The sequence below is a fragment of the Mus caroli genome, unplaced genomic scaffold (assembly GCF_978045245.1).
Source record: "Mus caroli unplaced genomic scaffold, Mus_caroli_1 scaffold_20, whole genome shotgun sequence".
NCBI classification, from domain to species: domain Eukaryota; kingdom Metazoa; phylum Chordata; class Mammalia; order Rodentia; family Muridae; genus Mus; species Mus caroli.
Window position 1 is genome coordinate 24,440,709 of NW_028227275.1, and position 24,522 is coordinate 24,465,230.

The window sequence follows — 24,522 nt, forward strand, 5'->3', positions numbered from 1 at the left end:
ACACGAACATATATGCCAGCAAAACACCCATATACATAAAAACAAACTTAAGGGCTGGTGAGATGGCTCAGTAGGTAAGAGCACCCGATTGCTCTTCCAAAGGTCCGAAGTTCAAATCCCAGCAACCACATGGTGGCTCACAACCACCCATAATGAGATCTGATGCACTCTTCTGGTGCATCTGAAGACAGCTACAGTGTACTTACATATAATAAATAAATAAATAAATCTTTTTAAAAAAAATGTTTAAAAAAAAAAAACTTAAAGAAAAGAAAGAGAATAGACCAAAAAATATATCTCCATACAATAAAAAAATGTACATAAAATTTTTATGGCAGCATTTTTTTCACAACATAAAGCCCATCGGCTGATTAACATATAAGAGGTATACACTGTGTAAATTCTGTCCATTCATATCCACAGAATTAAATATCATTTTGCAATATAGAGGAATAAAACACACTATAAAATGAACACAATATTTTACATGAAACATGTCATAAGAGATCCCACACTGCACAATTTGTTTTGCACAAATAGACATATATACAAAGTTAGCTAAATGACTGGGAGAACTGAAGATGTGATTAAATATGGAGTATGTGCTAAAGCAACTGCTAAGAGAAATATGGCATCTTTCTATTGTGATAAAAACATTTTAAAATTAAATTGTTGTACCTAATGATGGTGGTAAAGGCTTTAATCCCAGCACTTGGGAGGTAGAGGCTAAGTGTATCTCTGAGTTCTGAGTTTAAAGCCAGCCTGTCCTACAGAGTGTGTTCCAGGACAGCCAGAGCTTCTCAGAGAAACAATATCTCAAAAAAAACCCAAAATAAATAATAAAAAAAAAAATTAGATTGCTGTGATGCCTGCTGTACATAAAATGATATACTAAGTATGGAGAAACATACATCTAATGGTTGTAAACTGGATGGGAGTGTTTACTTCCTTTTATTTTATACATTAAGTATTTTCTTGTATGTACACATGCATGCATGAATGCATGCATTCATGTATGGACACTTACATGTGTGCCTGGTGCTTTTGGAGACCAGAGAGAGAATAGGATCTCCTATAAGTGGAGTTACAGAGTTTACGTGCTACCATGTGCATGTATGGAAACCAAAACCCAGTTCTGCAACAGCAGCAAGAATTCAAACTCTAAGCCATCGCTCTGTACAGCCACACCAACGAGACCAGGAAAATGTTAAGAGTAAGAGTTGAAAAGAAAGAAGACAAGAAGGCGCTAAAGACAAACATTTTAGAACAATTTGATAGCAGTCAATGTGTTGAAGTCAGAATTAAGAACAGAACTCCTGGGCTGGAGAGATGAGATGGCTCAGTGGTTAAGAGCACTGGCTGCTCTTCCAAAGATCCTGAGTTCAATTCCCAGCAACCACATGGTGGCTCACAACTGTCTATAATGGGATCTGATGCCCTCTTCTGGCATGCACATTTACATGCAAATAGAATACTTAACTACATAAAAATAAATAAATCTTAAATTAAAAAAAAATTAAAAGAAAACTCCTGAGCCAAGCAGTGATGACGCAAGCCTTAATCCCAGCACTTAGAAGGCAGGGGTAGACAGATCTCTGAGTTCAAGGCCAGCCTGATCTATAAAGTAAGCTCCAGGACAGTCAAAGCTACAAGGAAAAAAAAAAAAAAAAAAAAAATCCTGTCTTGAAAAACTCAAAAGGAGGGAGGGGGAGAATACTACTCTCTTGGAAGGCTAGAAACCTTTCAGTTCTCAGTTCTCCACTCCACTCCTTACAGGTGAGTAAATAATACCTAATATGCATCCTTTTCCATTCTGAGAATGAGGGGCCTACAGGTACCAAGTCAGTCTCTTCATCTCCATCTTGGTTAGAAAGTCCAAATAATGTGTAACCCTGTAGCAATCACAAGTATACATCTGTATGTACTGAAGGGGATTTATAACTTTGACTCCTATGCATCATGGAGAGACAAGTGAGAATGAAAGGTGAGGGTTGGTTAGACTAGACTCCCTTAGGGCTTCCACTGTCTGGGCAGTCATATGCTCCCACCATCCCAAAGTTATCACTGCTTTATTCTGCATGCCAAGGAATTTAACATTTGTCAAATATCAATGTATAGGTACACTTTAACATACCCACAGAGTTAAGCAAAAATTCAGCCTTTGCATAGGCAAAAACATATACTAAGATTACAGAAACAGTGACCTACCAAAGCAGAAAAACTCCCATTCCTAACAGCTCAGTCAGTATCTTATATATTCAAATATTACCCATGAGCACTCACCCATTTGAAAACTACCAACTGTCATATAATTACTAGCCATTAAGAACAAGTTAGACCACTAACAAACCGGATTAACAACTTAGTTCATTAACAATTTGGGTCAGACTCAAATTTGTCAAACAAGCAAAAGTTTCAATATCTGACACATCCCTTAAACAACTAAAACTGATTTATCTTTTAAACAAATAGCAATTTTGGAAAATATTTTGAGAACTAAAGATATTTAATGGAATTTAGAGACCACAAGGTCACTTAGGACGATTTTTACCTTTCCTATTGTTAATCTGCCCACAGACACGTTTTTATACTTGATTTACATTAAGAAAACTCTGAAAAAAAGAAAAAAAAAAAAAAAAAAAAAAAAAAGCCGGGCGTGGTGGCGCACGCCTTTAGTCCCAGCACTCGGGAGGCAGAGGCAGGCGGATTTCTGAGTTCGAGGCCAGCCTGGTCTACAAAGTGAGTGCCAGGACAGCCAGGACTACACAGAGGAACCCTGTCTCGAAAAACCCCCAAAAAAAAAAAAAAAAAAAAGAAAACTCTGAGTTCTTACCTTAGATAACAAATTATTTAATTCATGAGGATGAAGCTTCACCACTTCTCCAAGTTGCTGTGCAGCAGCTTTTCTTGTAACTGGAGTAGTACCAGTATCCAGTAAGATAAAAAGACGATCAAGCCTATAACAGCAGAAATACAACAGTTAATCTGAATGTGTTTCCTCCTAAGCTTGAGCCAGAAAACGTATTCAACCTGTAAGCAAAGCCCTACACTGGGAGCCAGGTGTAGCAGCATGTGTCCGTTATCCCACACCCGAGAAGCCCAAGATCAAGAGTTATAAAGGCCAACCAAATCTACAGAGAAAATTCAAGGCCAACCTGGGCTATACAAAACCTTGCCTCAAAAAGATTAAAAACAGCTGGGCGGGGTGGCGCACGCCTTTAGTCCCAGCACTTGGGAAGCAGAAGCAGGCGGATTTCTGAGTTCGAGGCCAGCCTGGGTCTACACAATGAGTTCCAGGACAGTCAGGGCTACACAGAGAAACAAAAGATTAAAAACAAAAAACAGAAAAACCTTAAAAGCTGTGGGTATAAGAAATGCCTATCTTTCCTCTCAAGGAAGAAGAAGGAACGGGAACCCACAATGAACTTGGGGTGGTAGCTCATGCCTATAATCCTAGTAGCGGGGAAGGAGTCAGTACTGTCTGACCCAAGGCTGCTAAGCTATGTAGTGAGTTCTAGTCTAGCCTGAGCTCAATTTTAGTTTTGAGAGCTTGTCTCAAAAATAAATAAATGAAATTTTAAAAGAGCTAGCAGTAATGAAAGATTATAACTTGCAAAATGGATAACATGGCTTGGTTATAAGGTTAACTTAGAAATAGTGGGAGGCCCAAGCACAACTCTAGCACTTGGGAGAGAGGCAGAGGCAGGCTGGCTATAAGGGGAATTATAAATTCCCTTCAACACATACAAATATGAACTGTGTGATTCGTACTATAAGGGTTGACAGTATTAGACATTATCTGGATGTTCTAGCCAGCACTGCATAGAAAGACCTTGTCTAAATAAATGAATAATAAACTAATGAAAGAAAGAAAAGGACAAGAAATACAACTACAGAAATAACGTAGAATCCTTGACTGTATAGTGCAACAAAAGTCTTGGGTCAAAAAAATTATGGGACTAGCAAGGCATAGGGGTGCACAATTATTTGAATACTCAGAGGGCTGAAACAGGATGGCTGTGAGTTCAAAACCAGCCTGGGCTACATAAAAAGAAAGTACAAAGGAAGCAGGCAGAAGAGAGCAGAGCATACCAAATGTAACTGGGGTTGTGGATTAGGAAGACTAACCTGGCAGTTGTAGAAAGTCTTGTAGAGAATTTAACCACAATTCATACAAAAACCCAATAGTGATGATATAGAAGCAAAACAAACATCTAAACAAAACACGCACAGTGTGGTAATTAAGCAAAACACCATGGGTATTGAAAGAACATAAGATTTTGAATCTTGGGCTGGAGAGATGGCTCAGTGGTTAAGAGCACTGACTGCTCTTCTGAAGGTCCTGAATCAAATCCCAGCAACCACATGGTGGCTCACACATCCATAATGAAATCTAACGCCCTCCTCTGGTGCATCTGAAGACAGTTACAGTGTACTTAGATATAATAATAAAGAAATCTAGCCGGGCGTGGTGGCTCACGCCTTTAATCCCAGCACTCGGGAGGCAGAGGCAGAGGCAGAGGCAGGCGGATTTCTGAGTTCAAGGCCAGCCTGGTCTACAAAGTGAGATCCAGGACAGCCAGGGCTATACGGAGAAACCCTGTCTTGAAAAACCAATAAAAAAATAAAGAAAGAAAGAAATCTAAAAAAAAAAAAGATTTTGAATCTTAGAAATGAAAGTATCAAGGAGGACTTTGTGGCACATACTTATAATCCCAGTACTTAGAAAAACAGAGCGGAATGATCAGTTCAAGACTGAGACCAGCCTGGGAGCTACAACTGGGTTCAAGACCAGCTTGGGCTACATATTGGGACTTTGACACAACTCCCCATCCCACACCACCCCTAAGAAGAAAAAAGATATCATTTAAAGAAATCAAAAAGGGCAGCTGAATAAAACCAAAAACAGAAAAGATGGCAAGCTTACTAGTGGCAGAAAGAGTCTAAGTAGGAGAGCACCAAAAAAAAAAATAAATAATAATAATAATAATAATAATAATTGGAATAGAGTGTTAACGTTTACAAGAGTTGGAAGGTAAGGTCATCTGCAAAGGTGATAAACATGACAATTAACATATTCCTGAGCTTGCAACATATGAGAGAGTGACACAAATCTAAACCCTAGTTCTGCTGCTTCTGAGCAAGGTATGCGATAAAATCATACTAGATTATGCTTAGAGTAAGGAGGGTGCACAAAGTCACAACCCACCTACCTATCCACATACCACACAAGGCTAGCTAGCCTTGCCACACTAACCCACTGAAGCAAAGTGAGTGCCATGTCTGTAGAAAAGGGCTTTATATTTGAGATATATGGATAGTTTAAACAAAATGGATGGGAACAATGAGCAAGATTACAAGAACTGCCCATCTGACATAAGGGGAGAGCTAGAGAATATAATTTTACATTCACCTATGAGGAAGAGAGAACAAACAAGGTCCCAAAGCTAGGCATAAGCTTTAAGCATTAATAAACTAAAAGGTTTATAATACTTCTGGGATTCTTTTTTATCTTACAAAGAACTAAAAAGGTACAAATTTCTGAAAGCCTTTTATTTAAGAAAAAGGGAAAAAGAGGAGAAAAGGGAGAAGAAATTTTAAAAAGACTATTGGGAGCTGCAGAGATGGCTCAGAGGTTAAGAGTACTAACTGCTCTTCCAGAGATCCTGAGTTCAATTCCCAGCAACCACATGGTGACTCACAGCCATCTGTAATGTGATCTGATGCTCTTTTCTGGTGTGTCTGAAGACATTGACAATGTACTAACATAAATATAAACAAAATCTTTAAAAAAGACTATTAGAAGACAAATGAAATACATGAATGTCTTTTACACCAAGAGCAAAACAGAACAGGTTAGGTAGCCCATGCCTAATGACAACACTCAGTAGCAACAAGGCTAGTGGATCTGAGTTCAAAGCCAGCCATGGCTGCACAGTAAGACAAAGAGGCAAAGAGCAGAAGCATGGCATTTTTAAAATGAGTCATATTAAGCACAAAATCATTAGAATTGGTTAGAAATATAACTAAATATATCTTTTTCTCTCACTATTAATGCTACTGAAATGTTCAACTGTTTCATAACAAAATGCTGACACATGACTTACATTTCATAGTTAAGGCTATTGCAAGAAAGATGTAGCTTAAGAAAATTCCTTCAGGCAATTAAAGCTAAAGGCAAATAAATGCAACACAGCTTCTAAAAGAAATGTAAAAATTAATTTAGGGGCTGGTGAGATGGCTCAGTGGGTAAGAGCACCCGACTGCTCTGAAGGTCCAGAGTTCAATTCCCAGCAACCACATGGTGGCTCACAACCATCCGCAACGAGATCTGATGCCCTCTTCTGGAGTGTCTGAAGACAGCTACAGTGTACTTATATATAATAATAAATAAATCTTAAAAAAAAAAATTAATTTACACAGCCGGGCAGTGGTGGCGCACGCCTGTAATCCCAGCACTTGGGAGGCAGAAGCAGGCGGATTTCTGAGTTCAAGGCCAGCCTGGTCTACAGAGTAACTTCTAAGACTAGTGAGTTCTAGTTCAGGGGTAAACAGAGAAACCCTGTCTTGAAAAACAAACAAACAAATAAATAAATAAATAATTTACACATGCATTGTGCAGGTAGACTGTATTTTTTCTTGTTCATTCATGGCTATATAAACACTTGCCTTTACCCATCTGTGGAATATAAAATATACTCCACAGGCTAATGTGTCAAAAGTTAGACCACTAACATATGGTGCTATTTGAAATGGTAGAAACTTCAAGAGGTGGGCCTAGCTAAAGGAAGTGGATGACTGGGAATATGTCTTCAAAGGGTATCTGCCTCTTTCTCAGTCTTCCTTTGTCTGTCTAGGGTGAGCAATTTTGCACTGCCAAGCCTTTTATTCAAGCTATTCTGCCTTCCCATAGGGCCACACAATGGAATAAGCCAGCCATAGCCTGTAGCCTCTGAAACAGTGAGCTGAAGTACTTCCTCTTCCTAAGCTGTCTCTCAAATACCTGACACAATGACAAATACTGATTGGCACACCATTCATTCTGTTTTTTGCCAAAGGGTTGGTAGAAAGATTAGGATTCCAAAACAAAAGAAAGGAAGATTGTTTATGACCACTGGTATTCTCAAGAAGTCCTAAGGTAAGGTCAGACTTAAAATCCGTGTACTATAAACAGCTTTCATTCATTCATTTTATATGTGATTCTCAGGTCTGAGCCCTTCCACTTATTTTCATGAGACTGATAATGTCAAGAGTTCATGAACACCCACTGTGATTCTTCAAAACAGATACCCTTGAAGATGGCAACAAACACCTGCATGTTGCTATTCAGAACACCTCAGGCTCAATGACAAAAAAAAAAAAAATTCAGGAAGTTTTAGGAGACCAGTCAGTAAGATGGCTTACTAAGCAGGCAAACGCGCTTGCCAACAAGACTTGAGCTCAATCTACATAAACCACATAGTTGAAGAATAATATCCCACAAATTGTCTTCTGACCTCCACATATATACCATGGCATGCCCTGTCCCCCCAAATAAATGTTTTTTAAAAGAATTTTTAAGCATGCAAGAACAAATACACAACAAGTGGTTTGGGTTTTTTTTTTTTTTTTAAGTCTCACTGTTAAAAATCCAACCAAATATAACTTCCTACTTAAGAGCCTTTATTTAATGAACTGCAACCTCTCTTGGCCCAGACATGCATTTTAAATCTTAAATTTCATGGAAAGCAAAATTGGCAAATAGTAAATATCTTTTATCATAAAGAAACAGTTGGGGGACCGGATAGATAGCTCCGTGGTTAAGAGCACTGACTGCTCTTCCTGAGTTCCTAAGTCCAATTCTCAGCAACCACATGGTGGCTCACAACCATCTGTAATAAAATCCAAGGCCTTCTTCTGGTGTGTATGAAGATAGCAACAGTGTACTCACACTGTTCTGGCTGGTTTTGTGTGTCAACTTGACACAGCTGGGGTTATCACAGAGAAAGGAGCTCCAGTTAAGAAAATGCCTCCATGAGATCCAGCTGTAAGGCATTTTCTCAATTAGTGATCAAGGAGGAAAGGCCCCTTGTGGGTGGTGCCATCCCTGGGCTGGGAGTCTTGGGTTCTATAAGAGAGCAAGCTGAGCAAGCCAGTAAAGAACATCCCTCCTTGGCCTCTGCATCAGTTCCTGTTTCTTGACCTGCTTGACTTCCAGTCCTGACTTCCTTTAGTGATGAACAGCAGTATGGAAGTGTAAGCCGAATAAACTCTTTCCTCCCCAACTTAGTTCTTTTTTTTTTTTTAAAGATTTATTTATTTATTATTTAAAGATTTATTATTTAAAGATTTATTATTTATTATTACACTGTAGCTGTCTTCAGACACTCCAGAAGAGGGCGCCAGATCTCGTTACGGATGGTTGTGAGCCACCATGTGGTTGCTGGGATTTGAACTCTGGACCTTCGGAAGAGCAGTCGGGTGCTCTTACCCACTGAGCCATCTCACCAGCCCCCCAACTTAGTTCTTAGTCATGATGTTTTGTCCAGGAATAGAAATCCTGACTAAGACACACACATATAAAATAAATCTTAGAAAAAAAAAAAAGATGAAGGGGCTAGGGAGATAGGGAGATAGCACATTGGGAAAGAGCACTGTCGAATAAGCATGAGTGCCTCAGTTGGAATCCCTAGCACCCATATTTTATAAAAGCTGGGCATGGGAATTTCTGAGTTCGAGGCCAGCCTGGTCTACAGAGTGAGTTCCAGGACAGCCAGGACTACACAGAGAAACCCTGTCTCGAAAAAAAAAAAAAAAAAAAAGAAAAGGAAAAAGGAAAAAAAAAAAAAGCTGGGTATGGCCATGTATGCCTCCTGGGACCTCAGTACTATGTGTTACTGAGGCTTGCAAATTGCTATCATAGCTCATGGTTTAGTGAGCAACCCTGTCTCACAAGCCACACTCAACATAGAAAACTGAAAATCAAACCTGTGCCACAAAAGCATAGATTTTTGTATTTGTATTCTTTATATCATGAATGCTCTCTTACAATGAATACAATTCACATTAACTGAGGACTCAATTATTGAACCCATACCCCCAACTCCACCACACAGACACACACACACACAAAAACCTGGCAGACTGAAGTTATGAGACCTTTCAAAATCCTACTTCGGTCATTTGTGGGGAGACTCTGGGAGATTCACTTCAAACTTTACTTAGGCCTCTCTTATTTGGAGTATAGAACTAGATAGTGTATATATTTGACAGTTTAACATTCCTTTTTTTAAGATTTATTTATTTATTATATGCAATAACTGTCTTCAGACAGTCCAGGAGAGGGAGTCAGATCTTGTTATGGATGTTTGTGAGCCACCATGTGGTTACTGGGATTTGACCTTTGGAAGAGCAGTCAGTGCTCTTAACCACTGAGCCATCTCACCAGCCCCCAGTTTAACATTCTTAGAAGTATTTTTTATAGTTTTTTTTTGGTTTGGTTGGTTTGACCACTATATGTTTGCCATATCTTTGATTTATCTGATCCTAGTTTCTTAAATTATGCCTCTCGAAAAACTTCAACTACTCTCTACTATAAAATTTATTTTGAGATTTTTCCCCCTAACCCTAAAGCAAGGCTGGCTGCAAAATAAGCACTCTAAAGAGGGCCCCAGTACAACCCTATTTGTAAATCTATAGACAGCAAAATACACTTACACTCTAAGGAAAGTCTAATACTAACCTATTTGTAAGTCCATGTCTTGATACCATTACTCCTCTAACATCTGTTATCCTTCCCTAGTTCATAATGCCTGTGTTATTACTACATCCCCTCTATTTTCCTCTATGCAAAGATCTCTTGATCTCTATTTTTTACAATATATCCCTTAGTGCCAAACATCTTGAACAAGTGCTTAAAAACTAAATACATTTATTCCTGGGGCTGGTAGACAGCCCAGTCAGTGAAGTGCTTGCTCAAGCATTGAGGACCTGAGCTCACACCCTAGAACCCACACTCTAAAAGGCAAGCATTCTGGCACATGTGTGTAATCCTAGTGCTAGAAGGCAGCAACAGGTGGATCCTGAAGCTGGATAACCAGCCAACCTAGTCTAATCAGTGAATTTCAGGCCACTGAGAGACTTGGTGTCCAAAAACAAGATGGATATTATCTTAGGAATGTCAACAAAGATTGTCATTAGGCCATCACACAAATGTTCACACCATTTTTTTTTCTGACCACATGCAATTTAATCCTGGGAAATCCAATTTACTTATATATGACTGAAATATCACGCTTGAAGGTTACCAATAAATTCTTAAGTTCCAAACCCAATAGCATTCTTATGAATCCAAATTCCTTGACTCTTCTATGACATTGATATCAGCAAGCATCCATTCTCAAATCCTTTCCTTTTCAAATTTGATTACCTTGCTAGTCTCCAAATGCTTCCTCACCTCCTATCCACAGCACTCTTTCTATGAACAATCAGAGCCCAAACACTCTTGGCCTGCTCATCTCATCAGTGTCTCTTGTAGGAAACTGTATACTACTGTTTGTTTATACCCAGTACAAGTAGTCCCCAAATCTATCTCATCTGACACACTTCCATCTGCCTGTGAGTATATAATCCATACTCAATGTGATACTACTGTTTGTTTATACCCAGTACAAGTAGTCCCCAAATCTATCTCATCTGACACACTTCCATCTGCCTGTGAGTATATAATCCATACTCAATGTGATCTAGTTGCCAGATTAATTTCCTAAAGTGATCAAATTTCCTACTATGATCAAATCACTACTTTATTCTAAAACTTTCAGTGACTTACCCTTATCTACCACATGGGAACATAAAACAAAGTATAACCCAAATATGAGTCTTTGGGGTTTCCAAAACACTATTATACTATTTTCCCTTTAGAATGTATTTTTTTTTAATTTTTAAAATTTTTTAAATTAACTTTTAACTTTTAAACTTAATTTTTAATCTATTTTATTTTATAGACAGGCTCCTCATATAGCCTAGACTTGCCTTGAACTCTTGATGCATCTGAGGCTAGCAACAAAATTCCGATCTTTCCACCTTCACCTCCAAGGGCTAGGATTACAAGTATCTGCCACCTGCCACCATGCCTAGTTTAAGTGGTGGAGAAATAAGGAATTGAATGCAAGATTATGCTACATCCGGTCTCAAGCAATGTCTTATAAAACAAACTTGGGGATACATGACTATAATCTTGAGCTTAAAGTCATCCTGTGTTAAATAACCAAGATACTGTCTTTGTTCACCAGTAGGCTCTGTATCAGTTTGCTTTCTACTGCTGTCATAAAATCATGACTAGATGCAGCAGAGCATACCTCGGGATGTTCAAAGGCCATGCAGCCTGGATTACAGTGGTGGAGGTGATGACAGAAGACCCTACCTCAAAAAAGGTAGAGGTAAATACTGACCGATCATCAAACTCCTACCCACACATCTGACACCTCTCTAACCCAATGTTGAGCCTATCTACCCCACAAAATTACCCTTGCCCCTCTTTTCCGCAGAGCTTTTATCTCAATAGCATGTCAAACCTAGGCTCACCTATTGGGGAAAAAAAAAATCAACTCACTTTCTCCTCCAATTGTCTTACTTCTTCCACTGTAGAAGCAACCAAACATGCACCTCATTGAGTAGAGGAATAAGCACGCAAGTGTGCTTCTCTAGTCTTCTTGATCAACTCTCTAGAGCTCTCCAGTCCTCACTTGAGACAACAAACTAGGGAACACAGAAAAGGGGAAACAAAGGAACGAACAGACAAGGATCTGACAATAGGGCAGTCTGACCTGTTAATCTAGGGTAGCCACCTGTGAGACAAAGTAGGGTACTCATCAGGACCTGGCCACAGTGATATAGTGTGAACTGGCTGGGGAGGGGAAAGCCAGGAGGTGGGCATGAGATAAAGTCAGTATTGTAACATTGTAAACACAATCCTTAAAGAGGAAGGTTAGATGTCAAAAGAAAAAATTAAAGAACAGCAAGAGGGTTTGAAACAGTACTTTTCTTTTCTTCCTCTCTAAACATACCCCCAAAATCAGGATATTTATTATATTGTGTGATGGTTTGTACATGCTCATGGAGGTGTGGCCTTGTTGGAGTAGGTGTGTCACTGTAGGTGTGGGCCTAAGACCCTCACCTTAGCTTCCTGGAAGTTAGTCATCCACTAGCAGCCTTCAGATGAAGATGTAGAACTCTCAGCTCTGCCTGCATCACAGCTGCCTAGATGCTGCCCTGCTCCCACCTTGATGACGATGGACTGAACCTCTGAATCTGTAAGCCAGCCTATACTGGCTAGTTTTGTGTCAACTTGACACAGCTGGAGTTATCACAGAGAAAGGAGCTTCAGTTGAGGAAATGCCTCCATGAGATCCAACTGTAAGGCATTTTCTCAATTAGTGATCAAGGGGGAAAGGCCCCTTGTGGGTGGGACCATCTCTGGGCTGGTAATCTTGGTTCTATAAGAGAGCAGACTGAGCAAGCCAGAGGAAGCAAGCCAGTAAAGAATATCCTTCCATGGCCTCTGCATCAGCTCCTGCTTCCTGACCTGCTTGAGTTCCAGTCCTGACTTCCTTGGTGATCAACAGCAGTATGGAAGTGTAAGCCGAATAAAACCTTTCCTCCACAAGTGCTTCTTGGTCATGATGTTTGTGCAGGAATAGAAACCCTGACTAAGACACAGCCCAATTAAATGTTGTCCTTAATAAGACTTGCCTTGGTCACCGGGCAGTGGTGGCACATGCCTTTAGTCCCAGCACTTGGGAGGCAGAGGCAGGAGAATTTCTGAGTTCAAGGCCAGCCTGGTCTACAGAGTGAGTTCCAGGACAGCCAGGGCTACACAGAGAAACCCTGCCTCGGAAAAAGAAAAAAACAGAAAAAAGAAAAAAAAAAAAAAGACTTGCCTTGGTCATGGTGTCTGTTCACAGCAGTAAAACATATATTTGCTATGTATGGGTGTTTTGCCTGCATGTCTGTGCATCATGTGTATCTGATGCCTGTGGAAGCAATAAAAGTGTGTTGATTCACCTGGAACTGGAGTTCACAGATGTTTGAGAGTCACCGTCAAACACCGTATGTGTGTTAGGAATCCAACCCAGGTCTTCGGTAAGAGCTCATGGAGGTGTGGCCTTGTTGGAATAGGTGTGTCACTGTGGGTGTGGGCTTAAGACCCTCACCTTAGCTTCCTGGAAGTTAGTGGTCCAATGCTCTTAACTCCTAGGCATCTCTCCAATCCCTGTTTGTTTTCAAGGCTTAGTACTTGAGATCATCCTGTCTGAGCCTGGAGAGTATTAGGATCACAGGTATGTGCCTTGCTTGGTTACCACAAAACTTTAGCCAGGAATGGTGGCACATGCCTTTAATCTCAGCACTCAAGAGGGAGGCCTGCCTCATCTACAAAATGAAACCCTGTCTTAAACAAACAAACAAAACAAACTTCATTCTTGGGAAGACATACAGATGAAAGAAACAAAGGTTACAAATGTCAAGTTGAGTGGAAGGTATCAGACACTATAGAATAATTAAAATAAAATTTAAGGTATTTCAGACAGACATTTATACACATGAAATCTTTAACATATAAATCTTTTTGCCAAGCAGTGGTGGTGAATGCCCTTAATCCCAGCTCTTGGGAAACAGAGGCAGGAGAGTTTGAGGCTAGCCTGGTCTACAGAGTGAGTTCCAGGACAGCCAAGACCTATCTCAAAAAAATAAAAAAACAAAGCAAAACAAACTTTTTAAAGACAAGGTAGTTGTATTTGACAATATTTACTGGTTTTGAATTTACTAATGCTAAGAAATAGTCTGTTTCCAATTCAGAGAAATAATATAGAAAACAAAATCCAGGTTGTTTCAAGCTCATTTCAGACAAATGCCCTGAAAATTGCCTTAAAAGGGGATATAGAAAAGGGATAGAGATGTTTGTGGAGGTTTTGCAGATAACTGCAATGTAACCCCTCTCCTCTCCAAATGTTTGCAATATAATTCAAAACAGGTAGACTATTAAAAAGAAACAGACCAGGCAGTGGTGGCGAATGCCTTTAATCCCAGCACTCGGGAGGCAGAGGCAGGCAGATTTCTGAGTTCGAGGCCAGCCTGGTCTACAAAGTGAGTTCCAGGACAGCCAGGGCTACACAGAGAATCCCTGTCTCAGAATGAAAAGGAAAGGAAAGGGAGGGGAGAGGGGGAGGGAGAGAGGGAGAGGGGGGAAGAGAGAGAGAGGAAAGAGGGAGAGAGGGGGGAGAGAGGGAGAGAGAAAGAGAGGGAGAGAGAAAAAGAGAAAGAAAACTATATGACATGCCCCAGATTACAATTTCACTTAGTTTAAAAAAATAAATAAATAAAGGCTACATTTTTACTCTATGCCCTCCTGCAAAAGAAAAAAATTCACTGGAATTCTCAGAATTTAATCTCTGAAAAAGTGGGAAAGGACATTTGACAAAATAGTTCACAAAAGTGTTGGTATAATCTAAGATCTATAATCTATAATGCACTAACAGCATTATAGACTAGCCCAAAACACAAGGGGCCATGAAATAAGTAACCATAAATGTAATGATCCAGCTATCTACTGACGAGAAAGCTCAGCAGTTTAGGATCTGGGTCTGGTTCCAGCACCCACAAGACAGTTCCCACACAGTGGGCAGCTCACAACCACCTGAAACTCCAGTTCCAGGAATCTGGTGCCTCCATCTAGTCTTCACAGCCACTGCACCAATAGACAAACAGAAACAGACACAAGCACACTAAATAGAAAAATAAATATTTTTTTAAAGTGAAGTTTGTCCATTTTATTTTTTCACAAGCAGATAAAGAACATTAAAATTTAAAGTAGAGCCAGGCGTGATGCATGCCTTTAATCCCAGCACTTGGGAGGCAGAGGCAGGTGTATTTCTGAGTTTGAGGCCAGCCTGGTCTACAAAGTGAGTTCCAGGACAGTCAGGGCTACACAGAGAAATCCTGTCTCGAAAAACAAAACAAAACAAAAAAAAAATTTAGAACTCGGGAGGCAGAGGCAGGCGGATTTCTGAGTTCGAGGCCAGCCTGGTCTACAAAGTGAGTTCCAGGACAGCCAGGGCTATACAGAGAAACCCTGTCTCGAAAAAAAAAAAAAACAAACAAACAAACAAAAAATTTAGAGATTGCTTGTGTTAAGAAACAAGGAAAGTAAACACTGGTATGGATGAATACTTCACCAAGAAGTTCTCTACTGTTTAAAAATGTACATCTTCTAGTTCATACCGAGAGTAATATGAAACCACATGTTTCTTTCTAAACAAGAAAGTAGACTAATCCCTCCCCCCCCCCCCTCCCCCCACACACACACCGTTTCTCTGTGTAGCCCTGGCTGTCCTGGAACTCACTCTGTAGACCAGGCTGGCTTCAGAAATCCGCCTGCTTCTGCCTCCCAAGTGCTGGGACTAAAGGCGTCCACCACCACTGCCCAGCCAAAGTAGACTAACTTAAGATACCATATAGAGCCCGGCATGGTGGCGTACACCTTTAATCCCAGCACTCGGGAGGCAGAGGCAGGTGGATTTCTCAGTTCGAGGCCAGCCTGGTCTACAAAGTGAGTTCCAGGACAGCCAGGGCTATACAGAGAAACCCTGTCTGGAAAAAAACAACAACAACAACAAAAGAAAGATACCATATAGAACACTCACAAGCAACAGGAAGATGTGAAACCACAAAGTCAGGTGCACTCTCAGGTAGAAAATGCATTCGTTTATTATAATTCTAATACATAAAACATAGAAGCATTCAATAAATACTAATGAGTGACAGTGAAAAAGTATAATCAAGCTATGCTATTCTTTCAGTCCATTTTTCTATATTCCACCCACATCCAACAACTTATAGTTCTTTCATGATTTTATCTTTTTTGTTTGTTTGTTTTTCTTTTGTTGTTGTTGTTGTTGGTTTTTCAAGACAAGGGTTTCTCTGTATAGCCCTGGCTGTCCTGGAACTCACTTTGTAGACCAGGCTGGCCTCGAACTCAGAAATCCGCCTGCCTCTGCCTCCCAAGTGCTGGGACTAAAGGCATGAGTCATCACTGCCAGCTCATTACTTTATCTTAAAGATAAAAAATTATAAGTTATATTCTTTGACATAAATACGTATTTTCAAATTATGAAATTATACCTTTTTAAGTGGTTAAAGTGGTGTATTTTGTTTTGGTACAATTAAAATTAAAAAAATGGCTGAGCATATAGGCCAGTTGTCAGGTAGTTGCCTACCATGCATACTTAAGGCCCTGAATTTAATATCCAGCACAATAAAGCAAACTTATAAATGCACTTTTGAGAAGTAAACTAAATCAACATGTTGAAATTTACCACAGTGAAATGGAAAATCTTCTATAATACCTCCCCTACATTTTCCTGATTGTCTCTGAATTTTCTAAAGAATGGAATATTTGATAAACTATAATTTATAGTAACACCTTTTGTCAGTCTTATAATGCTAAACTTAATAATAAGGGAAGAGGCGCAGGCAGAGCATCCTTATGTGACTCATATAAGGAATTACGTACCTTCCTTAGCACTTTCCCACATAAGACACTTCCTTTTGTCAGCATGTAAGCTTAGCACTGAGAAAGCAGACTCAGAGACTACTACAAGTCATCAGATCATGGCGGGTGGGGAGGAGTAAGTACTTCCGCTTAGTTTGTAGACTAGGACTATTGAAACAATGTTTCTCTAAAGTATCAGAAGGGTAGTCAGAATTAACAAGACAGAGCAAAAAGTTCTGTTCCTCTGTAACAATTTATTAAGAGACAAGTTTCCTTTTTCTTCCCAGAATTTTTTGTAGTTGTAGCACTTTCAATTTATATATGGGGGAGTGAGGTGGATACAGCTTCTAAAATAAATCCTCAATGTTGAAATACTTTACATATTACTTTTTATGCATAATTCAAAGAAAAATAATATAAGCTGCACTCTTGAACCCACATAATCAAGAAAAATAACTTACCTGTCCAATAGGAAAATAGTACAGTACAACAGTCAACTCAATCACTTAGGGCATAAACAGGCAACCACACCAAAAACAATGTATCAGTCTGGCAAGATAGCTTATCTAGTAAAGGCAGGTACTGGTAGGACTGATAACCTCAGTTAAATCCCCCAGAACCAACTTCCTCAAATTGCCCTTTAAGCAAGTGTGTATCACTCTCACTCAAACACACATACACACACACATTTTCTAATCTACACTACATAGGTCATGGTGGTACAAGCCTGCAAGCCCAGCAGTCAGGAGTTTGAGAGAAGACCCAACTGGAGTTTGACCTAGTCTACAAAAGCAAGACCCAGTCTCAAAGAAAGACAAATCTACATTAAGCTTAGAACCTAACTAACAGTTATAGATTCACTGCCCTTGAATAAACCTAAAAAAAACACTAAAAAAACAAAACAAAACAAAACAAAACAAAACAAAACAAAACAAAACAAAACAAAAAGCTGGGCAGTGGTGGCCCTGCTTAATCCCAGCACTCAGGAGGCAGAGGCAGGCGGATTTCTGAGTTCGAGGCCAGGCTGGTCTACAGAGTGAGTTCCAGGACAGCCAGGGTTACACAGAGAAACCCTGTCTCGAAAAGCAAAAAAACAAAAACAAAAAACACTCTATAGAGTTGCCTTTTCTGCTTCTAATTCCCCCTAAGTCAAAAAGATAACAGAGTGTGTGCCACAAAGCCAAAAAGATAGAATCCAAAGGTTTAGCAAGTAATACCTAGACTGTCTGAAAGCAACAGTACAAGCTCTTAACAAGTACGAATTTGGTGGGGGGTGGCGAGGTGCAAAGCTTTATGGGGCAAACATAGCAAGTTTAGCTGACTTCCCAGCAGCACCCACATTTTAACAGCAGTTAGACAGTAAGCTCCTGAAGAAGACATATCTTCCAGTGATATTCTGCAGAGAATTTATATCCTCACCCACAGATCAAAATTCACTGTAGCCAGGCAGTGGTGGTGCACACCTTTAATCCCAGCACTGGGAGGCAGAGGCAGTCAGTCGGATTTCTGAGTTCGAGGCCAGCCTGGTCTACAGAGTGAGTTCCAGGACAGCCAGAGCTACACAGAGAAACCCTGTCTTGGGAAAAAAAAAAAAAATGTAAGCAGAATCAGTAATTTTTTTATCATACAAAATGCAGGGTTACATTACATATAATTTACATCACAAAAAAACATGTTGTAATAGGACTTATTTTTAAACATTTAGAACTATTCTGATCATTTATTTTTTTAAAAGTATGATCCTAGGCTGAAGAGATGGCTCAGCAGTTAAGAGCACTGGCTGGTTTCCCAGAGGTCCAGCAACCACATGGGGCTCACAACCATCTGTAATGGGATCCAATGCCCTCTTCTGGTGTGTCACCATCAGCATACTCATTCATTCACACACACATATACATACATACATACAAGCAAGCTCTCGAGCCCACCCACACCCACCCACACCCCCAAAACCCCACACCTCCCCCCACACACACGATCCTGAGCTGGAGTGCAGTTTAGAACTCTCTCCTTTTCTTCCAGAGGACTTTAGTTTGATTCCCAGAACCCATGTCAGGCCACTCACAATAAACTGTAAACCCAGCTCCAGGGAATTTGATGTCTTTGGCCTCCAAGGTAACCTGCACTCACATGCATACCTCACATAGAGGCATTCACATATACATAATTAAAACTATAAAAATAAATATTTTGAAAGAATAATCATTAGACTGTTTATGAGCACACATAAATATGAACTTATATATAACTATATATATTCATAAATGTAGAATATACTTAGAAATATGCAAAGCTAAAGTAAATGTCCTTCCCAACAACAACAAAAGCATAGTTAGGTGTCAGTTCTTTAGTGTACCTATAAACCTAGCAGAGGCAGGACAGGCTGATAATATAGTTTCAGGACAGCCTGGAATATATATCCAGAGTCTACCTCACAACACCAAAACTAGAATTATAGTTCAGTGGTAAAATATTTGGCTGGCATTCGTAAGTTCCTGAGTTCAATCCCCAGTATGACCAAGCAAAAACCTACAGCTGAACTAGGGAACACTCACTGAGAGAGTGACAAATTCCTGTGGTCTCAGCTATGGGAAAATGAAAAAAAGAATAGCTTGGGCACTACATTGAGACTCCTGTCTCCAATAAGAAAAAGACAATAAAAAATAAATTGCATTGAATGGCTCCTAAAAACCAGACACACTGCTCAAGATGGAAAGATAAGACACATTTCTGTCCCAAACAGAATTTATTAATTCAGCAAAAGAGAGAACAATTAAGCAGCCAGCTACTAAGAGTGATAAATACTTTGAGAGACAAAAAAAAAACCACACCACTGCAAATAGCACAGGTAAAGTAAAAGGAAGAAGGCTTCCAACAAAGTGATGTGTAGGCATTTAGGCACAACTCAAACTGTAACAAGAAAGACAAGATGGGAAGATTAATTGTGCTAGATACAAAAAAATTGGAAGTAAAAATATTCTGGGAAAGGAGGACAGAAGGGAGGGGGGACAGTAGGTGCAGAGAACTTGATGCAAGATGCAAGAACCAAGAGATCTACAAGAAGCTTGGGAATTTGGACCTCATCTTAAGGCAACAGAAAGCTAGCCAGATATAGGCAGAAAAATAATCTAATTAAAATTTGCACCAGGCGTGGTGACGCATGCCTTTAATCCCAGCACTCTGGAGGCAGAGGCAGGTGGATTTCTGAGTTTGAGGCCAACCTGGTCTACAAAGTGAGTTCCAGGACAGCCAGGGCTATACGGAGAAACCCTGTCTCAAAAAGAAAAAAAAATTGCATATTAGCAAATAACATGACTGAAGTGATAAATAATTTGGAGATGCCAACAAGAACAAGTACAAAGAAAAAAGCTGCGGTGAGCTGGTCAGATCCTCCTCCTGCTGCTGCTGCTGCTGCAGGTGAAGGCGTTAGTTATACTTATTTATTTATGTATGTATTTAGTGTATATGAGTACACTGTAGCTGTCTTCAAACACACCAGAAGAGGGCATCAGATCCCATTACAGATGGTTGTGAGCCACCATGTGGTTGCTGTGAATTGAATTCAGGACCTCTGGAAGGGCAGTCAGCACTCTTAACCACTGAGCCATCTCAACAGCCCTCACACAAAACTTTTTTTTTGGGGGGGGGGGGGTTCGAGAAAGGGTTTCTCTGTATAGCCCTGGCTGTCCTGGAACTAGTTCACTTTGTAGACCAGGCTGGCCTCGAACTCAGAAATCTGACACTGCTGCTTCCTCTGCCTCTGCCTCCTGAGTGCTAGGATTAAAGGCGTGTGCCACCACACCTGGCCACACAAAACTTTTTAAAGAGAGCATTTCTTTCTGCTTCCTAACTGTGGATGCAGTGTGTCCAACTGTCTCATGTTCCCACACGCCTTCCTGACCATGACCAACTTTACCCTCAAACTGAGCCAAAATAAAACCCCTTTCCTTTAAAAAAAAAAAAAAAGGGGGGGGGCTGGAGAGATGGCTCAGCGGTAAAGAGCACCAACTGCTCTTCCAAAGGTCCTGAGTTCAAATCCCAGCAACCACATGGTGGCTCACAACCATCTGTAACAAAATCTGATGCCCTCTTCTGGAGTGTGTGAAGACAGCTACAGTGTACGTACATATAATAAATAAATATTTAAAAAAAAAAAAAAAGAAAGAATAAAAAAAAAAAGAGGGAAGAAAGGAAGAAAAAAATCACTCGGCCTTTTGGCTAAGATCAAGTATAGAAAGGAAGAAAAAAGTGTGTGGTTGAGTGTGTGTGTGAGTGCAGGTGCGCCCCCTCACCTGCTGCAGATGTCTTGGACTAGACTTTTGGAATTTGGATGACGCGACAATTATAGAAAGTCAGAAAGAGGGGCTGCAGGAAGCTTAGAACGGTGGGGCAGGATTGAACCTAGTGACTGCCTAGATAGAGGAAATGAAAAAGACAGGAAGACTACCCCAGATTTCCGGACAGAAGAAGGAACAACAGTACCAATGTTTATAAAATCTTAAAATGCTGGGCAGTGGTGGCACTCAGGAGGCAGAGGCAGGTGGATCTCTGAGTTCAAGGCCAGTGAACTCTACAGAAGCAGAACAAGTTCCAGGACAGCCACGGTCACACAGAGTAACCCTTGTGGGGTGAGGTTAAGGGGTCTTAAAAATGTAAGGTTTCTCTACAGTTATGGGCACTGACATAAACAGAGCAAAAGTATTTATTTGATCCTGGCATACGATCTCCATTTCTCAAACAATATTCTGCCTATTCTACATAAAAGTACTTAATCCCCACTTCCACAACACCAACAAGAGAAAAATGAAGCTTATTTAGCACAGACTTATGCTTAGTGCATGACATCATACCTGAAACTACAAAGTTTGTTTTTCAAACCGAATCCACAAATATTTTTAAAAGTCCAATACCTCCTCCCAAGCAAGGCATCCAAAGCCTTTGCTTAAATTTAGATTACTAAACCAAGCATGGAGGAAGCTTCTATAAAATGTGGCTGGCTTTAATTATGGCAGTAAGTTAAAAAAAAAAAAAAAAAACAGGAACAACAAACAGCAGTTCTCTTTGAAAGCAGATAATGAGGACCAAACGCCTTTAAAGCCCACTCTTTATTTCAAAAGTTGGGTCTATAGATTAGTGCTAAGCAGAGATGACTCTTTTAAAGCACTATCATTTGGCCTCTGTCACGCTTTCCAACACTGTACAAATATAAACCTACTTCCTGAAAGGAAGTACTAATTCCCTTAAATTAAAAAACCCTGAGAAGGCCAGGTAACACCACACCTCTAATCCCAGAACCAGAGCTCCTTCTGAGTTCGAGGCTAGCCTGGGCTACATGAGCCCCTTGTCTCAAGGACGAAAGAGAAGGAAGAAAAGAGACTTTAAATCTCATGTTCATGTACCAACATATTTCTGATGTATATATGTATGCATTTACATGGAAGATAAATTATAAGATAAATCTATCTGTACTTGCAGAAACTTGCAATAAACGCCACTTGTATTCTCTTAAAGCAGTTTCATGGGTGCTGAAATAAGAGTCTTTCTCCCACTGAGTGGATACGTCTGCGTATGAAATAAAAATTAGGTGTCCCTGCTACCAGTACCTAGCAACTCCCTTCACTCAGCTCCCATGGGATTCTCCCACACACTATTTCATCAGTTACCTAGGGAGTCTGGGACTTGGGCTACTCCCTCCTCATAAGAGAAAACTTCATCACACACTGTGCATAAAGGAATGTGTTCAACTAATTTCGAAAAATGAGTGAAAGCTGTGTATTTTCGTCATTTATCTCCCTCAGTGCATTTGGTGAAAGGACTCAATTCTCATTAAGTTAACTCATCATCCTAAAGGACTTGGTAACTCTTGACGACTAAACACCGAGAGACCATCCCGACGACTTAAACGTCAGCGGGACACCAAAATCATTTCCAAGTTTTCAACTCATTCTATCATCAGAAGCTACACAAGTTAAACGTGTATACGTCTTTCTATAATTTTCCCAGACTCTTCCAAGTGGGCAAATTTTTACAATAATTTAAGATCTGTGATAACGCTTGGGGAAAGATGCTAAAATAGTTATCTGCTTACGACCACATGCTGATTGACAGACTACTTACTGCTTAACAAAAAGGAGGAATTAGACGTCAAGAAAAAAGTGAGCAAGACTATACCCCTTACGCTGTGAATTCTTTTAAATTTTAGCATAACCAGATGGTCTCTTAGATAACAGTATTTCAACCCCCGCCTCCATCGACAGTTACTACCAAGTTTTGCCGTAAAATGGTGGTTAGGGAACAGACTTTGATACTACGAAAGAAAAAGAAAAGAAACTCGCCTAGAAATTCAAAGAGGGAAGAGAAACCAAAGAGGAGCAACGTGGTGAAGAAAAAAGAAAGAAAAAAAAAAAAGCGAGATCGAACGCGCCGAGTCACATTTAACGAGGAGAAAAAGCGCTCCGTGAGCCGACTTCTCCGGGTAACCCGAGCCCAAGGGAAGCCTCGGAAGTCTGGGCGAGCGAACGAGAAGCAGCGCTCACGCCCCGCACCGTCGCGCCGGGAGCCGACCGACAGCCTTGCCCGCCCGCCCGCGCGCGCTCCCCGTTAGCTGACGGGCGGCGACACCCACCTGGAGACCGCCATGGCCGGCGCCGGCGGTTCGGAACTCCCAGGGAGCTACACGCCGCGCCGCTCCGGCGTTCGTTTCCCGAGCAGAGCGGCGCAGGCCCAAGCCGCCGGGCGCAAGGCGGCAGGCGGCGCGGCGTGGAGCGGCCGGCACGGGCCTTCCGGCATGGGCCGGCCACCGGAGCTCGTCTCCGCAGCGACCAGGGTCCCACACACGGGCGGAGGCGGCGCCGCTCTGACCCGCACCACTTCAAACCCGGTGCCCCCAGCCCCGCTCTCTGCTGACGCAGACGCCGGCACGCCGGACTTAGCGTCGGCACGCCGGAAGTGACGTCACCGGCACGTCCCACCCACCCACCCCCACTCCTCGCGCACCGGGAGCCGAGTATAGGAGCGCCCGGCGGCAGCGGGAGTGGGTTGGCAACGTGGATCGGGAGCCCGGCTCCCAGTCTTTAAGATTAAGGGGAGAAACGGAAAGAGGTCTTTATCTTCCAGAGAGCGATGAAGATCACCTAGCTAAAGTTCTGAAAGTTCCAAACCTCGGTCTCTAAGTGCTCTCTCCATCCTGACCCTACTACCCAGCTAGGCGGCTTCCAAACAGGAACAAACTGGAGAAAGGAGACTCAGGCCCAGGTCGCGATGCTGTGGGCGGGATGAAGTCAAGAAGGAAACGCTGCCGAGGGCTGGCTAGGGTGGTGCAGGCCTATAATCCTAGCACCTGGGAGGCTGAGGCAGCAGATTGTGAAATTGGGGGTCAGTCTGGGCTACAAAGCAATCTCCGGGCCAAGAATTAGCAGTGTGGTTCCGCGAGGAAGAGGGTGGGAGGAGGCTCAAGTGTGTATTTACTATTATTTACCAGCAAGTTCTGCATAAATGGTGAAGGGACTGCCCATGATTTTGCCCAGGCCTATCACCCTTCTTCCCGTCTTTTCCTCCTTCTGTCCCTCCACTGCCAAACACTCCTCTGTAAACTACCATGGCCCTAGAATTTGTTTTTAATGCCAGTAGTCAAACTAGTATTTCTCTAGTTTCGGCAAGCCCAGTTTATAGGCCACTGACAGATTAATCATCAAAAGCACCTGTCCTGGTCGCCCTTCCTTATAAAACATGCCCACTAGCTTCTTGTTACCTATTTAGAAGTTATGTCTCAGTCCTTGAGTCTGCTTGTCATCTGTATGATGAGAAGCACTGTAAAAGGCTGTGGAAGGTGGGGAGGGATGTCATGAACCCAGGAAAGTTCACAAGAACTTGGTGAACTGTAAAATAGATCTGTATAGGAAAACATGAAGTAAGTACTTGCTAAAGTATTGCACAGGCGACTTACATTACAAGGCAAAGCTATAAAGTAGTGTGATGTTTTTCCACGGTGGGGC

General features: G+C 41.2%; 1 protein-coding gene across 1 annotated transcript in view; it reads right to left on the minus strand.

Moving 5' to 3' along the window:
• The window catches only part of Btaf1 (B-TFIID TATA-box binding protein associated factor 1), an 86,831-nt gene extending 63,391 nt beyond the window's left edge, over nt 1-23,440 (minus strand). The window contains exons 1-2 of the mRNA XM_021151415.3: nt 23,154-23,440; nt 2,834-2,957 (exon numbers count right to left, since the gene is read on the minus strand). Coding sequence (XP_021007074.1) covers nt 2,834-2,957; nt 23,154-23,167 — 138 coding nt within the window. The 5' untranslated portion in view covers nt 23,168-23,440. The remainder of the gene's footprint in view (nt 1-2,833; nt 2,958-23,153) is intronic.
• Nucleotides 23,441-24,522: the final 1,082 nt, after the last annotated feature.